The 20,248-nt window shown below is 44.6% G+C and overlaps 1 protein-coding gene across 1 annotated transcript in view; it reads left to right on the forward strand.

The window, feature by feature from the left end:
- Positions 1–6,174: 6,174 nt before the first annotated feature.
- Positions 6,175–20,248, forward strand: part of LOC129818820 (integrin alpha-1-like) — a 72,283-nt gene continuing 58,209 nt past the window's right edge. The window contains exon 1 of the mRNA XM_055875079.1: positions 6,175–6,527. Coding sequence (XP_055731054.1) covers positions 6,485–6,527 — 43 coding nt within the window. The 5' untranslated portion in view covers positions 6,175–6,484. The remainder of the gene's footprint in view (positions 6,528–20,248) is intronic.

Raw genomic sequence — 20,248 nt, forward strand, 5'->3', positions numbered from 1 at the left:
CTGACATTTGTTGGAATTGACCTTGTGCTCACAAGTCTGATCCCCGGACCACTTCGCTACAGCACTCTGGCATGCCATATGTCACACTTGGGACTTCTCCTGTTCAGAACTGCAGAGGGGCAGAATCTGATATCCTCCAATCCCACTGAGCGACGGAAATGTGCGGAATGTGATGTCACATGTGGTCGACTGGGAGTCGTAAAAAGAAAAGAGAAACAGTCTCTGAGTTCCTCAGACGATATTCTCACAGGACCACTGCTGGCATGCTGTAACCTGGGGAAAGCACTGCGGTGTAGCCTGGCATTCATTACAATTGCAATGGTTCACGCCACTTACTGAGGGAACACAACAAATTATTGCAGGAGCTGATAGAATTTTTTTTTTTTTTACGGGCGCCGGTAGAAATAGCTTTCATAAAAACATAGAGTTCACTTTTGACTCTGCTTTTCAGATCTAAGTTCACAATGTAGTGCATTGAATAACATAATGGCTTCTAACTTTTGAACTCTCCCTTCACAACAATACAGTTTAGCCCCATCAAATATGTCAACGGTGAACGGATCGCAGAGAACATATGTTTCACAACACCAAAAGTAACTGGACCACGGGAGAGAGGTCATGACCTTACTGTGACCTCCAGCTTTGAGCCATTGTTGACAGAGCCAAAAGGCCAGGGCACCCTGATGGCCTAGGCATGGTTGTGAAGACATGAGACGAGAGACGAGAGACTATGTTGAGCCATTAAGAGAGAGAGACGAGAGACGATGTTTGAGCCATTAAGAGAGAGAGACGAGAGACGATGTTTGAGCCATTAAGAGAGAGAGAGACGAGAGACGATGTTTGAGCCTGTTAAGAGAGAGAGACGAGAGACGATGTTTGAGCCATTGTTGACAGAGCCAAAAGGCCACAGCACCCTGATGGCCTAGGCATGGCCATTAGGCCAGAGGGGAAGATAGGGCATCCAGGGGCCTCAGGGAAGGTACATGGGGGAACCAGAGTGTTTACATGGCTCTAAGTGGCCAAGATAGGTTGTGTCTCATCAAACACAGAAAGTTTCAAGTTTCAAAGTTTATTCGCCACGTACACAGGATACAACAGGTGTAAAACAGCACATTGAAATTCTTACCTAGAGAACTCTTTCCCAACAATGCAGTGACAATAATAATAATAGAAAATATAATAGAAAAATATCAATAATAATAGAAAATAAACTCTGGAAGTACGATGTAGGTTAAAGAAACATGAAAAATGGGAGTATATACAGGTCAGTGCCAGTACCTTATTCAATGTGCAGTTGTACTGGAGTGGTTTATGTACACTCTTAGAAAAAAGGGTTCCAAAAGGGTTATTTGGCTGTCCTCATAGGAGAACCCTTTTTAGTTCCAGGTAAAAAAGGGTTCTACCTGAAACCAAAATGGTTCTACCTGGAACCAAAATGGTTCTACCTGGAACCAAAAAGGGTTATTCCAAGGGTTCTCCTATGGGGACAGCCAAAGAACCCTTTTAGGTTCTAGACAGCACCTTGTGTTGGTTTATACATAAGCATGGAGGCCGGAGCCTTTGGCAATTTTTTGGGCCTTCTCAGACACCGCCTGACATGTATGTTTTGGATGGCTTGGATGTTGCCTCCCGTGATGTGCTGGGCAGTCCGCACCTCCCTCTATAGGGCCTTCCGCTCAAGGGCGGTGGAGTTCTCATAACAGACGGTGATAGAACTAGTCAGGACGCTCTCGACGGTGCAGCAGTTCCTGAGGATCTGAGGGGACATGCCAAATCTTTTCAGCCTCCTGAGGGAGAAGAGGCTCTGCCGTGTCTTCTTCAGGACTGTGCTGGTGTGAGAGGACCATGTTAAGTCCTCAGTGATGTGGATACTGATGAACCTGAAGCTATTGACCCTCTCCACTGCGGCCCCGTTGATGTGGATGGAGATGTGCACCCCCGTTTCCTGTAGTCCAAGATCAGCTCCTTGGGCTTGCTGATGGTGAGGGAGAGGTTGTTGTCCTAGCACCACATTGCCAGGTCTCTGACCTCCTCCCTGTAAGCTGTCTTGTCTAGGATCCAGTTGCAGAGGGAGATGTTCAGTCCCAGGGTCCCGAGCTTGGTGACGAGCTTGGAGGGCACTGTGGTCTTGAACACTGAGCTGTAGTCTATTATCACTATTCTCACATACTGTAGGTATTGCATGTCTCATAGAGTGATGTTGGTGATTCAATCCCTAAATTATGTTTCCTGTTTATTTTGTATGAACAGTGCGTTTTAAACAAACTGTCCAAATACCGTTCCTAAAGCACAAAGAGAGAAGTACAAAAGTGGGAGAAAAAAAATGATCTGGAAATAGTCTCAAAGGACATTCAGTAGGAATCTCTCTGCTTTATTTCATAGTGAGTTGTCAGAACATAGTTTGAAGTCTTTACAATCCATGTCCCCTGTGTAGTAAAAGGTCAGTGACTCAACATTCACCTTGAGCTGAACAGGGTTACCCTCGCTGTGCTATTCGCCTGTAACAGGGAGTGGATGGAGGCTTCCAACAACGGTCAGAGAGAGAGACACGAAAGCAGTAAATCAATTTTAAAAATGAATGAATAGACTCCGAGAAAGCAGCCTTCTCACTGTCTTTTCTTCTCCCTTGTCATGACTAATGAGATGATTTGATTCAGAGAAGGGAACTTCCTCTGCTCCATCTATCTTCTGTCTTCAGCCGTTCGCATTAACTGTGAGTTCATTGTTTTATGAGTGAGTTTCTGATTGACTTCTTCCGTCACAGGCTAGTATAATCGGCTATTAACTCACTACCAAATGACAGCTTAAAAGCTTCTCTTTGAAAATTAGATCATTGGTTTCTAAGAGTTTAACATGGGAATGGATGGGACCATTTATCATTTGGGGGTGAATATGTCAAGAGAACATTGTAAACATATACCCATAAATAGCTCCAAAACAATAATCAAAGAGGAGCATTGGAGCAAGTCTGTAAGTCAAAGTAGTTTAGAAAAAGATACCACTATCGAGTATGAAGAAAAGGATTTCATATAGTTCACATTCAAATTGTATCACTTAGATAATACAGATAAGGTGTGTGTATTTGGTATTCTCTCCAAATATCCATGAGATCTGGTTCTGGGTTCCAAAATGAGTATTTCGAGACTATGAAAACAACACAGAGTTTAGTGTTAAGTGGTGAGTTAAATGGCGAGATGCACATAGACTATATCAAACAAAAGTATGTGGACACCTCGTCAAATTAGTGGATTCGGCTATTTTAGCCACACCCGTTGCAGACAGCTGTATAAAACTGAGCACACAGCCATTCAATCTCCATAGACAAACATTGGCTGTAGAATGGCCCGTACTGAAAAGTCCAGTGACTTTCAACATGGCACCGTCATAGGATGCCACCTTTCCAACAAGTCAGTTCATAAAATTTCTGCCCTGCTAGCGCTGCCCCGGTCAACTGTAAGTGCTGTTATAGTGAAGTGGAAACGTCTAGGAGCAACAACGGCTCAGCCGCAAAGTGGTAGGCCACACAAGCTCACAGAATGGGACCGTCCGAGAGCTGAGGCACGGAGAACGTAAAAATCGTCTGTCCTCGGTTGCAACACTCACTACCGAGTTCCAAACTGGCAGTGGAATAACTACACTGTTTGTCGGAAGCTTCATGAAATGGGTTTCCATGGCCAAGCAGGCGCACACAAGCCTAAGATCACCATGCGCAATGCCAAGTGTCGGCTGGATGGCGTAACCTCAACTAACCTGTACCACCGCACATTGACTCGGTACTGGTACCCCCTGTTTTTCATGGTTCGGGCTAGGCCCCTTAGTTCCAGTGAAGGGAAATCTTAACGCTACATTATACAATGACATTCTAGACAATTCTGTGCTACCAACTTTATGGCAACAGTTTGGGGAAGGCCATTTCCCGTTTTAGTATAACAATGACCCTCTGCATAAAGCGAGAACCATACAGAAATGGTTTGTCGAGATTGGTGTGGAAGAACTTGACTGGCCTGCTCTGTGCACCTTTGGGATGAATTGGAATGCCGACTGCGAGCCAGGCCTAATCGCCCAACACCAGTGTCCGACCTCACTAATGCTCTTGCGGCTGAATGGAAGAAATTCCCCGCAACAATGGTCCAAAAATTTTGCGGAAATCCTGAAGAGTGGAGGTTGTTATAGCAGCAGAGGCGGGACCAACTCTATATTAACGCCCGTGACTTTTGGAATGAGATGTTCGACGAGCAGGTGTCCACATACTTTTGGTCATGTAGTGTATATAATATACAGAACGTACAATTTCCAGACTCTTAAGTATTTGACAGATTCCTTGTATGTAACAGAGTCCTAGTTGTTCAGGGATAATAAGCATATTGTTTCTGTGGCTTTTGGCTAATTCGATGACCAATATTGTTATGTCACACAATCCACAATAATTGAATTCATTTTAAAGGATTGGCTCAGGATATGCACCGTCGATAATCTGTCTGTGGCATGTACACTTCCTATAACACGATCCACATTCTCCATTCTGCCATCACAGGCAGTGACAGTGGGAAGGGAAGGGGAAAACATGAACACTAATCAGTGTCTTTCTTAAAATGTAGTCATGGAAGATATCTGGCGGGCTGAAAGACACAGGAAATACTTTTGTCTGTCTGTGTGTTGTGCAGACACATGTGCTTGTACGTGTATGCATGTGTGTGTTTTGTGTGTGTGTGTGTGTGTGTGTGTGTGTATGCTTGAGTGCATGTGTTTGAGCTACAGGATCCATTAACAGTCATCTGTAATATGTTAACTAACAGATGCAGTGAACCCCCAGCTAACTACATCCTGTGTGTATGAAACATCTAGAAATATTTATTATACGGTACTGAAATGGACACATAGTGTTCATGCCACTGAGTGATGGTAGAAACAGAGACAGGTAAGTATTTACTAAATGGAAAATGACGTCAAGACAAATAGGAACACATCTCATGTAACCAGTATCCAAAACCACAGACACACAAAAACCACAGACACACAGACACAGACACACACACACACACACACACACACACACACACACACACACACACACACACACACACACACACACACACACACACACACACACACACACACACACACACACACACACACACACACACACACACACACACACACACACACACACACACACACACACACACACACACACACTCTGTCTCAATTTGAAATGGAAACCTTTTGGAAAAAGAGGGCTAAGAAGTAGAATGTCAACAATGGCGATGGGTCAGTTGTGAGTTGAAGGTTGCCACTTCTGCTGTTTCTGTGGCTGCATGTTCTCTTACTTATTATGAGATTTTAACAACAGGAGGTAATCACAATCTAGCCTGGAATCCAAACTGATATACTCCAAAACAGAACATATCAGTTTGGGTTCCAGGCTAATCCCAAACCCCTCATACAACTACTTGATGGATGTTGTTCCCTGTCTACATGTAAAATGTGTGCACGCATGACTGTAAATTGCTATGGACAAAAGCGTCTGCTAAATGGCAATATTCATTATATATATATATTTTTTTAACTCTCATCTCCAGACCAGGTGTAGTGAATTAACTGTCAGTAGGGTTGTGAAAGTCAACCATACTGTGTACATGCTTGTCATAACTCCATAAAGCCAGGAGCACGCCCCAACATCTATATCTAAAGCTATCGATAAGGTGGTGGTAAAGGTGATGTTCTTTAAACAACAAGGATAGAGCTATTTCCTCAAAACCAAACCAAAGCATGACTGAAGGATGATTATATCTGGCAAAATATTTTGAGGGACATGGTTCCATCATGTGAGCTCCGTTGCTTTTCTTACCGTCAATTAGTTTTCTTTGACATGATCATTTTAGTAATGCTGTATATTTAAACATGACATATCAGGGAAAGGTATAGAAAGGTTGAAATCAACTGCTATTTTTTCATCACTTTACAAGACGTGGCAAGGGAATGTCTTTTGAAATATATATTGGCTATGGATAACACTAATGGTGGTGATTTGGATTGGTGGTGATTCCCCATTCCAAAGTAACTACTCTTACATACAGAGTCAGACCTCGCTGTCATTGATTTTTTTGCATGATAAGATTTGCCCATGGGTTGGCTTGGCAAGCCAACTCCCACAAACTTGTTCTCCCTGCCCTGCCCTGTCCACTCCACGCAGTAGCCTACACAGCAGCAGAGGATATGGAGCGGTGACGTGCCACTGAACAGAAGAATAACACTTCTTTTTAAAAACGGAATAAACGCACGAGTCTTTTTAGTGGCACTTACAGGGTGCCTCTTGTACTTCAAACGCAGATGCTAGAATACAGGAAATGTCAGGCGAATTCTCAGAGTAGTTCAGTCACCCCTCGCGCCTCTAGAGAGATCTGTCTTTAGTTGAATATTGCGCGTCAGACGGGAAGGGTCGAAGAATACCGCTCCTGCCGTCCTGGAGACCGATGATACCAAGATGCTCGGGCGAATGCAGTATATTAAATTAACGACAGCACTCGGTAAGTGAGCTTTACTCGAATATGCATGTTATTACATGCGAATAGTCCATCGTGCCGTGCGCGCGTGGCTTACCTTACTGGGTCTAGGTTCTATTGTGCGCATCAGACGGTCACAAATCATTAGGGGTGTTCTATATTATTAATGAGTAATCGTGACCGATTAAAGCATCCATTAGGTGTAAGTGGATTTGGATTGGATTGACCCCTTTTTAGCCTGAAGGTTAAGCAAGTTCCTCATGTGCACTACCATGGTTTAGTAGAATAGACCTGAGAATCTAACGGTTTTGAAATGGTCCTTTTCGGGCCGGTGTAAATGTTTCTCTGGTGAATGGGATAGTGGGACACGTACAGTTATGTACCCATATGCTATTCTTTCCCATGTCTAACTATGGAAATCCACTGCAATTAGACCCTAATTGTTTCAGCTCTGTTTGGGACATTTTAAGAGAGAACCACGCCACCTGTAACTCTAAGCACGGAAGTTAAGTCGTCACGAGTGATGATCAGATCAAGTCAAATCAAATTGTATTTGTCACATGCCGAATACAACAGGTGTAGGCAGACCTTACAGTGAAATGCTTCCATACAAGCCATTAACCAACAATGCAGTTTTAAGAAAAATAGCTACAAAAAATATGAAATAAAAGTAATTAAAAAGCAGCAGTAAAGTGCTGGGGCACCGGTTAGTCGAGGTAATTGAGGTAATATGCACATGTAGGTAGAGTGACTATACATAGATAATAAACAGAGAGTAGCAGCAGCGTAAAAAAGGGGTGGGGGGCAATGCAGATAGCCTGGGTAGCCATTTGAATAGATGTTCATGAGTCTTATGGCTTGGGGGTAGAAGCTGTTTAGAAGCCTCTTGGACCTAGACATGGCGCTCAGGTACCGCTTGCCGTGCGGTAGCAGAGAGAACAGTCTATGACTAGGGTGGCTGGAGTCTCTGACAATTTTTAGGGCCTTCCTCTGACACCGCCTGGTATAGAGGTCCTGGATGGCAGGAAGCTTTGCCCCGGTGATGTACTGGGCCATACGCATTACCCTCTGTAGTGCCTTGCGGTCGGAGGCCAAGCAGTTGCCATACTAGGCAGTGATGCAACCAGTCAGGATGCTCCTATGGTGAAGCTGTATAACATTTTGAGGATCTGAGGACCCATGCCAAATCTTTTCAGTCTCCTGAGGGGGAATACGTTTTGTCGTGCCCTCTTCACGACTGTCTTGGTGTGACAGTTTGTTGGTGATGTGGGCACCAAGGAACTTGAAGCTCTCAACCTGCTCCACTACAGCCCATTGATGAGAATAGGGGCGTGCTCGGTTCTCCTTTTCCTGTAGTCCACAATTATCTCCTTTGACTTGATCACATTGAGGGAGAGGTTGTTGTCCTGGCACCACACGATCAGGTCTCTGACCTCCTCCCTATAGGCTGTCTCATTGTTGTCAGTGATCAGACCTACCACTGTTGTGTCATCAGCAAACTTAATGATGGTGTTGGAGTTGTGCCTGGCCATGCAGTCATGAGTGAACAGGGAGTACAGGAGGGGACTGAGCACGCACCCCTGAGGGGCCCACGTGTTGAGGATCCACTTGGCGGATGTGTCGTTACCGCCCCTTACCACCTGGGGGCTGCCCGTCACAAAGTCCAGGATCCAGTTGCACAGGGAGGTGTTTAATCCCAGGGTCCTTAGCTTAGTGATGAGTTTTGTGGGCACTATGGTGTTGAACGCTGAGCTGTAGTCAATAAATGGCATTCTCATATATGTGTTCCTTTTGTCCAGGTGTGAAAGGGCAGTGTGGAGTGCAACAGAGATTGCATCATCTGTGGATCTGTTGGGCCGGTATGCAAATTGGAGTGGGTCTAGGGTTTCTGGGATAATGGTGTTGATGTGAGCCATGACCAGCCTTTCAAAGCACTTCATGGCAACAGACGTGAGTGCTATGGGTTGGTAGTCATTTAGGAAGGTTACCTTAGTGTTCTTGGGCACAGGGACTATGGTGGTCTGCTTAAAACATGTTGGTATTACAGACTCAGACAGGGCGAGGTTGAAAATGTCAGTGAAGACACATGCCAGTTGGTCAGAGCATGCTCGGAGTACACGTCCTGGTAATCCGTCTGGCCATGCGGCCTTGTGAATGTTGACCTGTTTGAAGGTCTTACTCACATCGGCTACGTAGAGCGTGATCACACAGTCGTCCGGAACAGCTGATGCTCTCATGCATGTTTCAGTGTTACTTGCCTCGAAGCAAGCATAGAAGTAATTTAGCTCATCTGGTAGGCTCGTGTCACTGGGCAGCTCGTGGCTGTGTTTCCCTTTGACGTCTGTAATAGTTTGCAAGCCCTGCCACATCTGACGAGCGGGTACAGCTGCCACTCCTTGAAAGCGTACCCTTAAGCTCAGTGCGGATGTTGCTTGTAATCCATGGCTTCTGGTTGGGGCATATACGTACAGTCACTATGGGGACGACATCCTCAATACACTTATTGATGAAGCCAGTGACTGATGTGGTATACCCCTCAATGCTATCGGAAGAATCCCGGAACATATTTAATTTAACCACTTTTTTATTGACCCAGTCACTGGTGCGTCCTGCTTTAGTTTTTGCTTGTCAGCAGGAATCAGGAGGATAGAATTATGGTCAGATTTGCCAAATGGAGGGTGAGGGAGGGCTTGGTACGCGTCTCTGTGTGTGGACTAAAGGTGGTCTAGAGTTTTTTCCCATCTGGTTGCACATTTAACTTGCTGGCAGAAATGAGGTAAAACGGATTTAGGTTTCCCTGCATTGAAGTCCACGGCCACTAGTAGCACCGCCTCTGGATGAGCGTTTTCCTGTTTGCTCATTGAGTGCGGTCTTAGTGCCAGCATCAGTCTGTGGTGGTAAATAGACAGCTACGAAGAATATAGATGGAAACTCTCTTGGTAGATAGTGTGGTGCCTAATTGAGCAGTTTAGTCAGTGGTGCAACTGACTGTGAGAAACAGTGAACCTGCAGGAGTGTAGCCTCTAGAACTCTCCTGGTTCTTATTAACTGTTATTATGACTTAGGAAAGAACATTGATATAATACACTTTTTTGTTGTTGCCGAAATGACGACGGCTTGTATTTTCGAGTACAAACCGTTTACTGTGTATGATAACTGGGAAAAATTGGGAACGCACATACAATAAATAATCTGAAGTGAATTAAATTCAGTTCCTGTGTGATGTTAGTCCATATCCAGACCTAATGTCACGCAACCAGCTGTGGGGTTTATGACACTGCCAGTGAAGACCAATTATTGAACGTTTTTGGAAATACATATGGCTGTTACTGGTATTGGGAAGTCCCTCAGTGACTGAGCACTCAGTTATACATCCAGCAGTACTGAATGAACTTCTCAGGTCATGTTCTTGTAGTTGAAAAGGGAGGAAAGTACCAACAACTATTGTATATGTTCCCTATATCGTGCCCTACTTTTGACCAGAGCCTTATGGGCCTTGGTCAAATGTAGTGCACTATATAGGGAAGACGGTGCCATTTGGGACACACCCTGGAACTGGGTCTGAAACCCTGAAACGCTCCTCTGTTTCTGTGAAGCCAATCTGACTCTCAGATTCCTACGCTCACATGTGATGCAGGCCCGTGACTATCATTAGAGGATTGAGTTAGAGATGCAGCTGGAGATAGAGGCTCACATTAGCAGCTATCACACCACACCAAGGCTTGAGTCCCAAATGGCACTCTATTCCCCATGGGCCCTGGTCAAAAGTAGTACACTATATAGAGAATAGAGTTTCCCTATAACCTCTGGGTCCCATCCCCACTGACCACCTACTACACACCCAGACAGCCTCAGTCCATGCATTACAGCCTGGGGAGAGCTAGAAATGCTCATTCAAATGTTCTGTTGCAAAACGTTTTCCATTCCATGCTCTAATGAAACTGACCCGAGACTGCTATAGTCCAGATGGAACACAGCCATATCCACAGCTGTAGTAGTGGGAAAACATCTTCCGTACATGCCCTCACATCGACTCGGTACTGGTACCCATGTATATAGCCAAGTTATCGTCACTCGTTGTTTATTTATTATTACATTTATTTTTACAGGTTTTACTTTTCTATTATTTCTCTATTTTCTTTCTCTCTGCGTTGTTGGGAAGGGCCCACAAGTAAGCATTTCACTGTTAGTCTACACATGTTGTTTACAACATGTGTGACAAATAACGTTTTTTTTATTTTTTATTTGACACCTCCCCTTCTTGGAATAATAACCTTGTGAGGAGCTTTGTTTAATGGTTACTGTCCTAGCTACTCTTCCTGAGTACTGGCCTCGTCTATGGCCTTGTCCCCCTCTGTGAGCTGCCTGATTGTTTATGAATGAGGGGGGCTGGGCAGGAGCATGCTGGTTGGGGCCATACTGACAGATCTCGTGTTGTACAAGGAGAGCTGTTCCAGCATGGCTCAGGGGCCCACATCTGGTTACTGCAGTGGCCGCATTTAAACCTAACACTAACAGAGGTGGGAGTACAGGTGTTTGGTTTAGGACCTGGAGGAGTGCTCATCTGGCTTCAATCAGAGGTGTGTGGGACTGGAACAAGTCAACTTACTCTGGACACTTGAACACACACACACACACACACACACACACACCACACACACACACACGCACGTGTACACACATGCACACGTACACACACACACGCACGCGTACACACACACGCACGCGTACACACACACACACACACACACACACACACACACACACACACACACACACACACACACACACACACACACACACACACACACACACACACACACACACACACACACACACACACACACACACACACATGGGGAGGGTGGACTCTATATTGAAAGCAAGTGCTTTGCACATACTTTTTTGGGGGGCCTAATAATAAAGACGTAATTTAAACTGTGAACAATTATTACCTTTTAATGTGGCGTGAACATAACCCAGTCATGGTATTTTCATTTGATTGTCAAATAAATCACTTTAAAAAAGTAGGCTACCTGTCCATGTTCGACCACTGCAAAATAATTCCAGCATCCCAACTGCATGTATACATACTCGAGCCAATTGATGAATGGATCTGTTACAAAACACCAAAAAGTATGCCTAATGACATTCAGCGATTGCCATTGATTAGGCCTGCATTAATTGATGCGTCTTGCTGACAAATGTACCTTTTTGTTGTAGCCTGAAAAGTCTGGACACCTGAAATGTGGCTGAAACTGTCCCGGAAAAACGGGATGGTCACCCTAACACACATGGTCAACTTACTAGACTAGGCTACAATTGTTAATCGACGAGCTGGGCTGTAATCGACGAGCTGGGCTGTAATCGACGAGCTGGGCTGTAATCGACGAGCTGGGCTGTAATCGACTAGCTGGGCTGTAATCGACTAGCTGGGCTGTAATCGACTAGCTGGGCTGTAATCGACTAGCTGGGCTGGTCCCCCGGACCCCGTATGTAGGGACTTATACAATGCTTGAAGAAGGCTATTGAACTTGACATTTGTGTCTGTCTTTATTCTTTTGTCCAATATATCGTACTGGAACATGGTATCAGAAGTGTCTCGAAACCCAACACGTTTGTTATTTTTGTAGCTGTAGTATCTGTGATCTACATCTGTTTATATTAGTTACTATGCTGTTACTAAGCAGTGATGTATTACGGCAGTGTTACGTTACCACACCTAATAGGAAATGTACATGCGCACTAGTGTGCCGGGGGCTGTAGAGCACGAGAGGTTTAGACTAAACGAAAACTAACTGTACTCCCTTCTCCTGCCTGGTCATTTCTCCACAACACAAATATTACAGAAGTTAAGTGCAGTATAGGCGCAGTTACGTTCCATATGTGAACACACGCCGTTTCTTACTGCTAACGTTAGTCACACCACTGATCAACTCGTTGTTAGCTGGCTAGCTAGCATCACGACCTACCTCGATGGCTGAAGGCAAAGCGATCTCCTATTCCATCGCTATGGCAGCGAACATTCTGCCACCAAATTCCATGGTTCTCACAGGGGACTGGGATACTAATTGGGACAACTTCAGGGATTAATTCGAGGACTATGCGCTGGCGACCGGTCTACATGAGAAACCCAACGAGGTCCAAGCGGCAACTCTGAGGAGCTTAATGGGCTGTGAATGCAGGCATATCTACCGGTACAATCTCACCCTCACAGGGTGATGCAAAGGCCATACTGGATGCATTGGAGAATTACTTCAAACCCGCCAGGAACGTCATTTACGAGCGGTTCGTTTTTGGAAGCTGCAAACAGGAAGAGGGTGAGTCAGTACACAACTGTGTAACCCGTTTGAGAGAAAGATACACTACTTGTGAATATGAGGGATTGAAAGAGGAACTGATTCGTGACAAATATTACTGGGAATTGCAAATGAGGACACGCGCCGGCATCTACTAAACGTGAGAGGCTTAACATTAGTAACTGCCATTGAAATGTGCCGCAATGCTGAAGTCACTGACATGAGAATGAGAGCAATGGAAATCGATACCCCACACACCAACGTTGATACTGTTCACGCTGTTGCCAGACAGACATTCAGTCAAAACCAATCAAATGGTTAACACAGACCACCCCATATCATGCAAATACTTTGGAAATGCACACACACGAGGCAAAGAGCATTGCCCTGTCTACGGAAAAACCATGCAGAGCTTGTGGAACTAATAATCACTTTGCAAAAGTGTGTCTCAAAAGCAAAAGTAGAGGGAGTGAAGGCAAGATTCACTGTGTTGATGATGTCACTCAGTGAAAGTGACATTTACATGCATGAATCCATTGGGGCTGTACACTCGAGGGAAGAAATGGTTTGTGACACTACGATTACACAACAAGATGCAACAATGTCAACTGGATTCCGGTGCTACATTCAATGTAATGAGCTACAAAGACAAATCTTTTGCCCAGAGATACTAGACTAAAGCTGTACTCAGGAGAACTAATGAGCTCTATGGGCATCTTTGAGACCAAATGTGTTATTCGGGGACACAAACACAAGCTGGAGTTTGAGATCGTGAAAACCAGTCAACATCCTCTCCTCTCAGGCTCTGCATGCGAATGCCTGGGACTGATGCAGTTCACCGTAGCAAATTACCTGCACATCGTGGAGCAAGTCCAGCATGGACCCCTGTCCAAAGAACAGCTACTCAGCAGATATGATGATGTATTCAACAGGCCCGTTGAATCAGTGCCTGGGGAGGTACACTTTGAAGTGGATGAGAGCATCACTCCAGTCCAGTGTGCTCCTCGCAATGTGCCCATTGCAATGAAAGTGGCCTTGAAGGCCCAGCTGGACAAGTATGAGGCCGATGGCCACATGACATCTGTGACTGAACCAACTGACTGGATCAGCAATATGGTCATAGTGAAAAAAACTGAGAAGATGAGGGTCTGCATCGACCCAAAGCATCTGAACCAAGCACTGAAACGTTCCCACTACATCATGCCGACACTAGAGGATGTCCTCTACAAGCTTCCCAAGGCCAGGATTTTCACCTTGGTGGATGCCCGAGATGCATTCCTTCAATGCAAGCTGGACAAAGAAAGCAGCTTCATGACTACCTTCTGGACCTCCTGGGGTCTGAAACGCTGGCTCAAGCTCCCGTTTGGTGTCTCGGTGGCGCCTGAGGTATACCAATGCAAGCAGCACGAGTTACTGGCTGGGCTCAAGGGCATTGAACCCACCGCTGATGATGTCCTGATCGTAGGCTGTGGTGACACAGACGAAGAAGCAGAACTCGACCACGATGTGAAGCTCCTGGCACTGATGGAGCGCTGCCGATCAGTTAAGCTTCGTCTTGGCCTGAAGAAGCTGCAGTTCAAGGTGAAAGATGTCCACTTCTATGGCCACATTCTCTCGGCCAAAGGCCTGAAGCCGGACCCAGACAAAGTCAGAGCGATCCTCGACATGCCAAACCCGTCTGATGCAAAAGGAGAGCAGCGTCTCATCGGTTTTGCAAACTATTTTGCAAAGTTCATGCCACACCTATCAGCAGCCTATGAGCTTCTGCGCTGGTTGCTGGACAAAGACACACCATGGCACTGGCTACCCAAACCCAGACTATTTGCATTTCCCCCTCTTCTACGCTGCTGCTACTCTCTGTTATTACCAATGGATAGTCACTTTAATAACTCTACCTACATGTACATATCACCTCAGTTACAATGACGCTGGTGCCCCTGCACATTGACTCTCTACCGGTACCCCCTGTATATAGCCCCGTTATTGTTATTTACTGCTGCTCTTTCACTAATTATTTGTTATTCTTATCTCTTACTTTTTTTTAGGTATTTTCTTAAAACTGCATTGTTGGTTAAGGGCTTGTAAGTAAGCATTTCATTGTAAGGTCTACTACACCTGTTGTATTCGGTGCATGTGAGAAATAAAATGGGATTTGATTTTGATTTGATTTGAAACACGAGGCCGCAGTGCAGGAGATGAAATCGCTGGCTTCATCCATGCCAGTGTTGCGCTAATACGACGTTGCGGAGCCTGTCAGAATCCAGAGCAACTCCAGCCAAAGTGGACTTGTATGCTGCCTTATGCAGGAAGGCCAGCACGTTGCGTTCGCAGCGAGAGCACTCATCCCCACCGAACAAACCTATGCACAATTTGAGAAAGAGTGCCTCAGCATTGTCTTCTCCTGCCAGCGCTTCCATCACTACTTATATGGTTGAGAGCTGGTCACTGCTGAAACTGACCACAAACCACTCATTGATATATTCAGTAAACCTCTCCTCAACGCGCCCAAAAGGCTTCAAAGCATGCTCCTGACTCTGCAAAACTACAGCCTGAAGGTCATATACAAGCCAGGACCAGAGATGTTCATCCGTGAGACACTGAGCAGGGCAACAGCACAATGTACAGGCAGAGACACTGCCTATCAGCGGCATGTCATCTGTTCGCTACAGCAGGAACAACAAGATGTTCAACAGATCAATCAGGCAGACTACTTAAACGTCACAGATCACTGCCTAGCCCAGATCAAGCAACACACTGACAAGGACGAATACCTACAGTCACTGAAGTCCATGGTTCTCACAGGTTGACCGTACCTGAAATAGGAGACACCTTTCACAGTGAGAGATTACTGGGCCTTTCGAGATGAGATCAGCGTGCAAAATGGCATCTTGTTCGGAGGTCAGAAGGTCATTATCCCCAAATCACTACGTCCAGAGATGCTTACCCGCATACACTCCAGTCATGTTTAAGGTGACTCATGCTACCGCCAGACATGTGAAACATTATACTGGCCAAACATTCAAGCCGAAATGAAAGACTTTTTCAGCATCTGTACCACATGCAACGAGTACGCTCATGAACAGCCAAAGGAAACCACGATGTCACACAAACTGCCTACAAGGGCCTGGCAAATTGACAGCATGTACTTATTCAGCCACGGACAAAAGGACTATCTTGTCATTGTTGATCACTACTCTGACTTTTGAGAAATTTAACTGCTCCTTGACTTGTCTACAGAGATGAAGAAGGTCGCATTTTGCAAGGCAGGGCCAGCCTGACAAGGTCATCACGGACAATGGCCCACAATTCACTAAACAGTTCAAGCGTTTCACTTCAGAATGGCAGTTTGACCACGTGACCACCTCTCCAAGACACACAAAGGCAAATGCAAGGCAGAGTCAGCTGTCAAGATTGCAAAAAACCTGTTACGCAGTGGCTTGCATGACAGCAACGACCCCTGGAAAGTCATCTTACAGTGGAGGAACACACCCACCGAAAACATGGACAGCAGCCCAGCGCAACGCCTTCTGAGGACAACCATCCCCGTAGCTAACAATTGAGCCCTGCGACATGGTTGGCGTCACGGACAAACTGCACCACAGAAAGCAGCTCGCTAAGTGCTTGTACGACCGGACTGCTCGAGAACTACCAGAGCTGGAGGTGGGTGAAACGATAAGGATGAACCCGCTGCTGAGAGAGTTGCATCACATTCTTACCGGGTGGATGTTGGTGACTCCCTCTATCGTCGCCATCGGGTGGATCTGCACATAGCAGAGCAGACAATAAACCATATGTCTGTCAACTGAAATTTGATGGAACGTATGAGTCTATGCAAAGAGAATCCTCAGCATTTTTTAGACGAGTGACATTTTCCCTTCACCATATTTCAGCCTGTGTACATAGGCACTACAGTGTATCTATCTCTACTCCTCTAGATAAAATGGACAGTCTACATTTATTTCATTGTTCACTGAAGGCTGATTTATGTATGGAACGCTGCTGCAGCTGATTTGATTAAATTACTAATTCACTGGCTGTGGAAGCTGGTCGGTTTGTCTTTAGACATTAGTGCTCTGGCTGAATTTATGAGTCTGGAGAAAAGGAGACTGGCTGAATCCCCAGACCCACAGCAACTGATTGCAACCGCTGCTAATTTGATATGCACTGTATATGCCAAAAATAGGATAATATAATTGATTTTAATCTGGTGAACTCCACTCCATTGCCTCATGCAATGGAACCAAGGAAGTAGTCCCACAAGTTGAAATTGCCCATCTGGCACACTAGACAGGTTCAACAGAGGTATTTGTAAGAATTTCACCCCAGGTCAGGGTATAACAGAAGAGGGGGACAGGGAACGATAGTCAAGCTTTGTCCAACAGAAAAACGGCCAATCCCTCACCATAACCATGGCCCTGGTATTGTGAGTCCCTCCTCTGCCCTCAACCAGCCCTCCAGGCAGGCCAAATCAAACTACAGTATATACAGTTGAAGTCGGAAGTTTACATACACCTTACCCAAATACATTTAAACTCAGTCTTTCACAATTCCTGACATTTAATCCTTGTAAAATTCCCTGTTTTCAGTCAGTTAGGATCACCAGTTTATTTTAAGAATGTGAAATGTCAGAATAATAGTAGAGAGAATGATTTATTTCAGCTTTTATTTATTTCATCACATTCCCAGTGGGTCAGAAGTTTACATACACTCAATTAGTATTTGGTAGCATTGCCTTCAAATTGTTTAACTTGGGTCAAACGTTTTGGGTAGCCTTCCACAAGCATCTCACAATAAATTGGGTGAATTTTGGCCCATTCCTTCTGACAGAGCTGGTGTAACTGAGTCAGGCCTCCTTGCTCGCACACGCTTTTTCAGTTCTGCCCACAAATTTTCTATAGGATTGAGGTCAGGGCTTTGTGATGGCCACTCCAATACCTAGACGTTGTTGTCCTTAAGCCATTTTGCCACAACTTTGGAAGTATGCTTGGGGTCTTTGTCCATTTGGAAGACCCATTTGCTTTAACTTCCTGACTGATGTCTTGAGATGTTCTTTCAATATAGCCACAATTTCCCTTCTTCATGATGCCATCTATTTTGTGAAGTGCACCAGTCCCTCCTGTAGCAAAGCACCCCCACGACATGATGCTGCCACCCCCGTGCTTCAGGGTTGGGATGGTGTTCTTCAGCTTGCAAGCCTCACCCTTTTTCCTCCAAACATAACGATGGTCATTTTGGCCAAACAGTTCTATTTTTGTTTCATCAGACCAGAGGACATTTCTCCAAAAAGTACGATCTTTGTCCCCATGTGCAGTCTGGCTTTTTGTGGCGGTTTTGGAGCAGTGGCTTCTTCCTTGCTGAGCGGCCTTTCAGGTTATATCGATATGGGACTTGTTTTACTGTGGATATAGATACTTTTGTACCTGTTTCCTCCAGCATCTTCACAAGGTCCTTTGCTGTTGTTCATGAGCAGTATGATGGCTGCGTGGTCCCATGGTGTATATACTTGCGTACTATTGTTTGTACAGATGAACGTGGTACCTTCCGGCGTTTGGAAATTGCTCCCAAAGATGAACCAGACTTGTGGAGGTCTAACATTTCTTTTCTTAGGTCTTGGCTGATTTCTTTTGATTTTCCCATGATGTCAAGCAAAGAGGCACTGAGTTTGAAGGTAGGCCTTGAAATACATCCACAGGTACACCTCCAATTGACTCAAATGATGTCAATTATCCTATCAGAAGCTTCTAAAGCTATGACATAATTTTCTGGAATTTTCCAAGCTGTTTAAAGGCACAGTCAACTTAGTGTATGGAAACTTCTGACCCACTGGAATTGTGATACAGTGAATTATAAGTGAAATAATCTATCTGTAAGCAATTGTTGGAAAAATGACATGTGTCATGCACAAAGTAGATGTCCTAACTGACTTTCCAAAACTATAGTTTGTTAATAACAAGAAATGTTTGGAGTGGTTGAAAAACGAGTTTTAATGACTCCAACCTAAGTGTATGTGAACTTTTGAATTCAACCGTAACTACTTGAAAGAACGCAAATAGTATTTGAATGAGAGGGAGTAATGGTCAAGATTTGTCCAACAGAAAGACTTCCACTCCCTTCCCTTACCCTGACCAGGACATTGGCAGTCTCCCCTCTCTCCCCTCTGCGTGGTCGGTCGTAAATCCAGAGCATCCCCTGACGGATGCTCCAGATCTCCCAGAAGACCTCACTCTGAACCGTCTCTCTCCATACTTGGAGCTTAAAAAATACATTCCTTTACTGTCCGTTTGACGGGCCGAACCACTGTCTTCTGTCTTCTCTTTTATCGGCCTAAATGAAATACTGGAAGCAAGAAGCTTATTGTTTCTTACAACAAGTATTGTTTGTTGTTGTTGTGAGAACCAAAAAGGAGATATCAGGAAGCTTTTATTTGTGAGGTTACATCAGTGTGCTGTAGTAGTCACAGAAACGAAATATGAGAACTGAAATATCAGAATAAATATGACTTGATGTGATCTATAACCAGTAAACAAAGAACATGTAAATAGTGAAACAAGACATCAGGTAAAATAACCAAGAAAATGTGGATCCAGGGGATAGTATCTACTGTAACAAGCATGGAGTTTGACTCCTGGAAGCAGATCACATGTATTCACAGATTTCATATACAGCTGGTGTTTGCAAAGCTTTTAAGAGCCCAGAATAGTGATGTTTCCCATTAAGAAAAATTACCTTGTGGAAGTGTTTAGCTTTGGAATATCAAACACCAAATGACCTCTATCGAACATCACCGTTAGTATATGCCAACATACACAAGTACTGGCTTGGAAAGCAGCTAACTATAATACTTGTAGGAATTTCATGTCTATACATATAAATGATTCAGGACTATCAAAACGTTTTTGTTGAAAGCAAAAAATAGAACAATCTTGCTGTCAGGAAACCTAAACCTCAAGTGAGTTGTTAGGTGAACATCTGTTTTTTGTGTATCACGATGTTGATATACTGTTACTTTATGTTCATTGACAGTGATGGTTAGTAGATAGAAGAGCAAGTAAAGTGCTTGTGTTACTTCCTATTGCTGAGATGGCTGTAAGGCTATCAAGCAAAGGAAGATTTCTGAGTGCAAGCAGTATGTTTATGTACACAGTTGTAATCGTTTGGTTGTTTTCCTGGCAGATTGTGGGTAGTAGGCATATCAGATATGGCAGGGTGTAACGGCGATCCTCCTCCTCTCCATCTTCGGAAAAGGAGGAGTATTGAGGGAACCAAGGCGCAGCGAAGTTTGAATACATATTTATTAACAAGACGAAAAACGAACACGAACTACACTTGAAATGATACAAAATAACAAACGACGTAGACTGACCTAAACATGAGAACTTACATTGACACGAAGAACGCACGAAATGGAAACAGACTACATAAACCGAAACAGTCCCGTGTGGTACG

Source organism: Salvelinus fontinalis, chromosome 21 (assembly GCF_029448725.1).
Source record: "Salvelinus fontinalis isolate EN_2023a chromosome 21, ASM2944872v1, whole genome shotgun sequence".
Classification (NCBI taxonomy): domain Eukaryota; kingdom Metazoa; phylum Chordata; class Actinopteri; order Salmoniformes; family Salmonidae; genus Salvelinus; species Salvelinus fontinalis.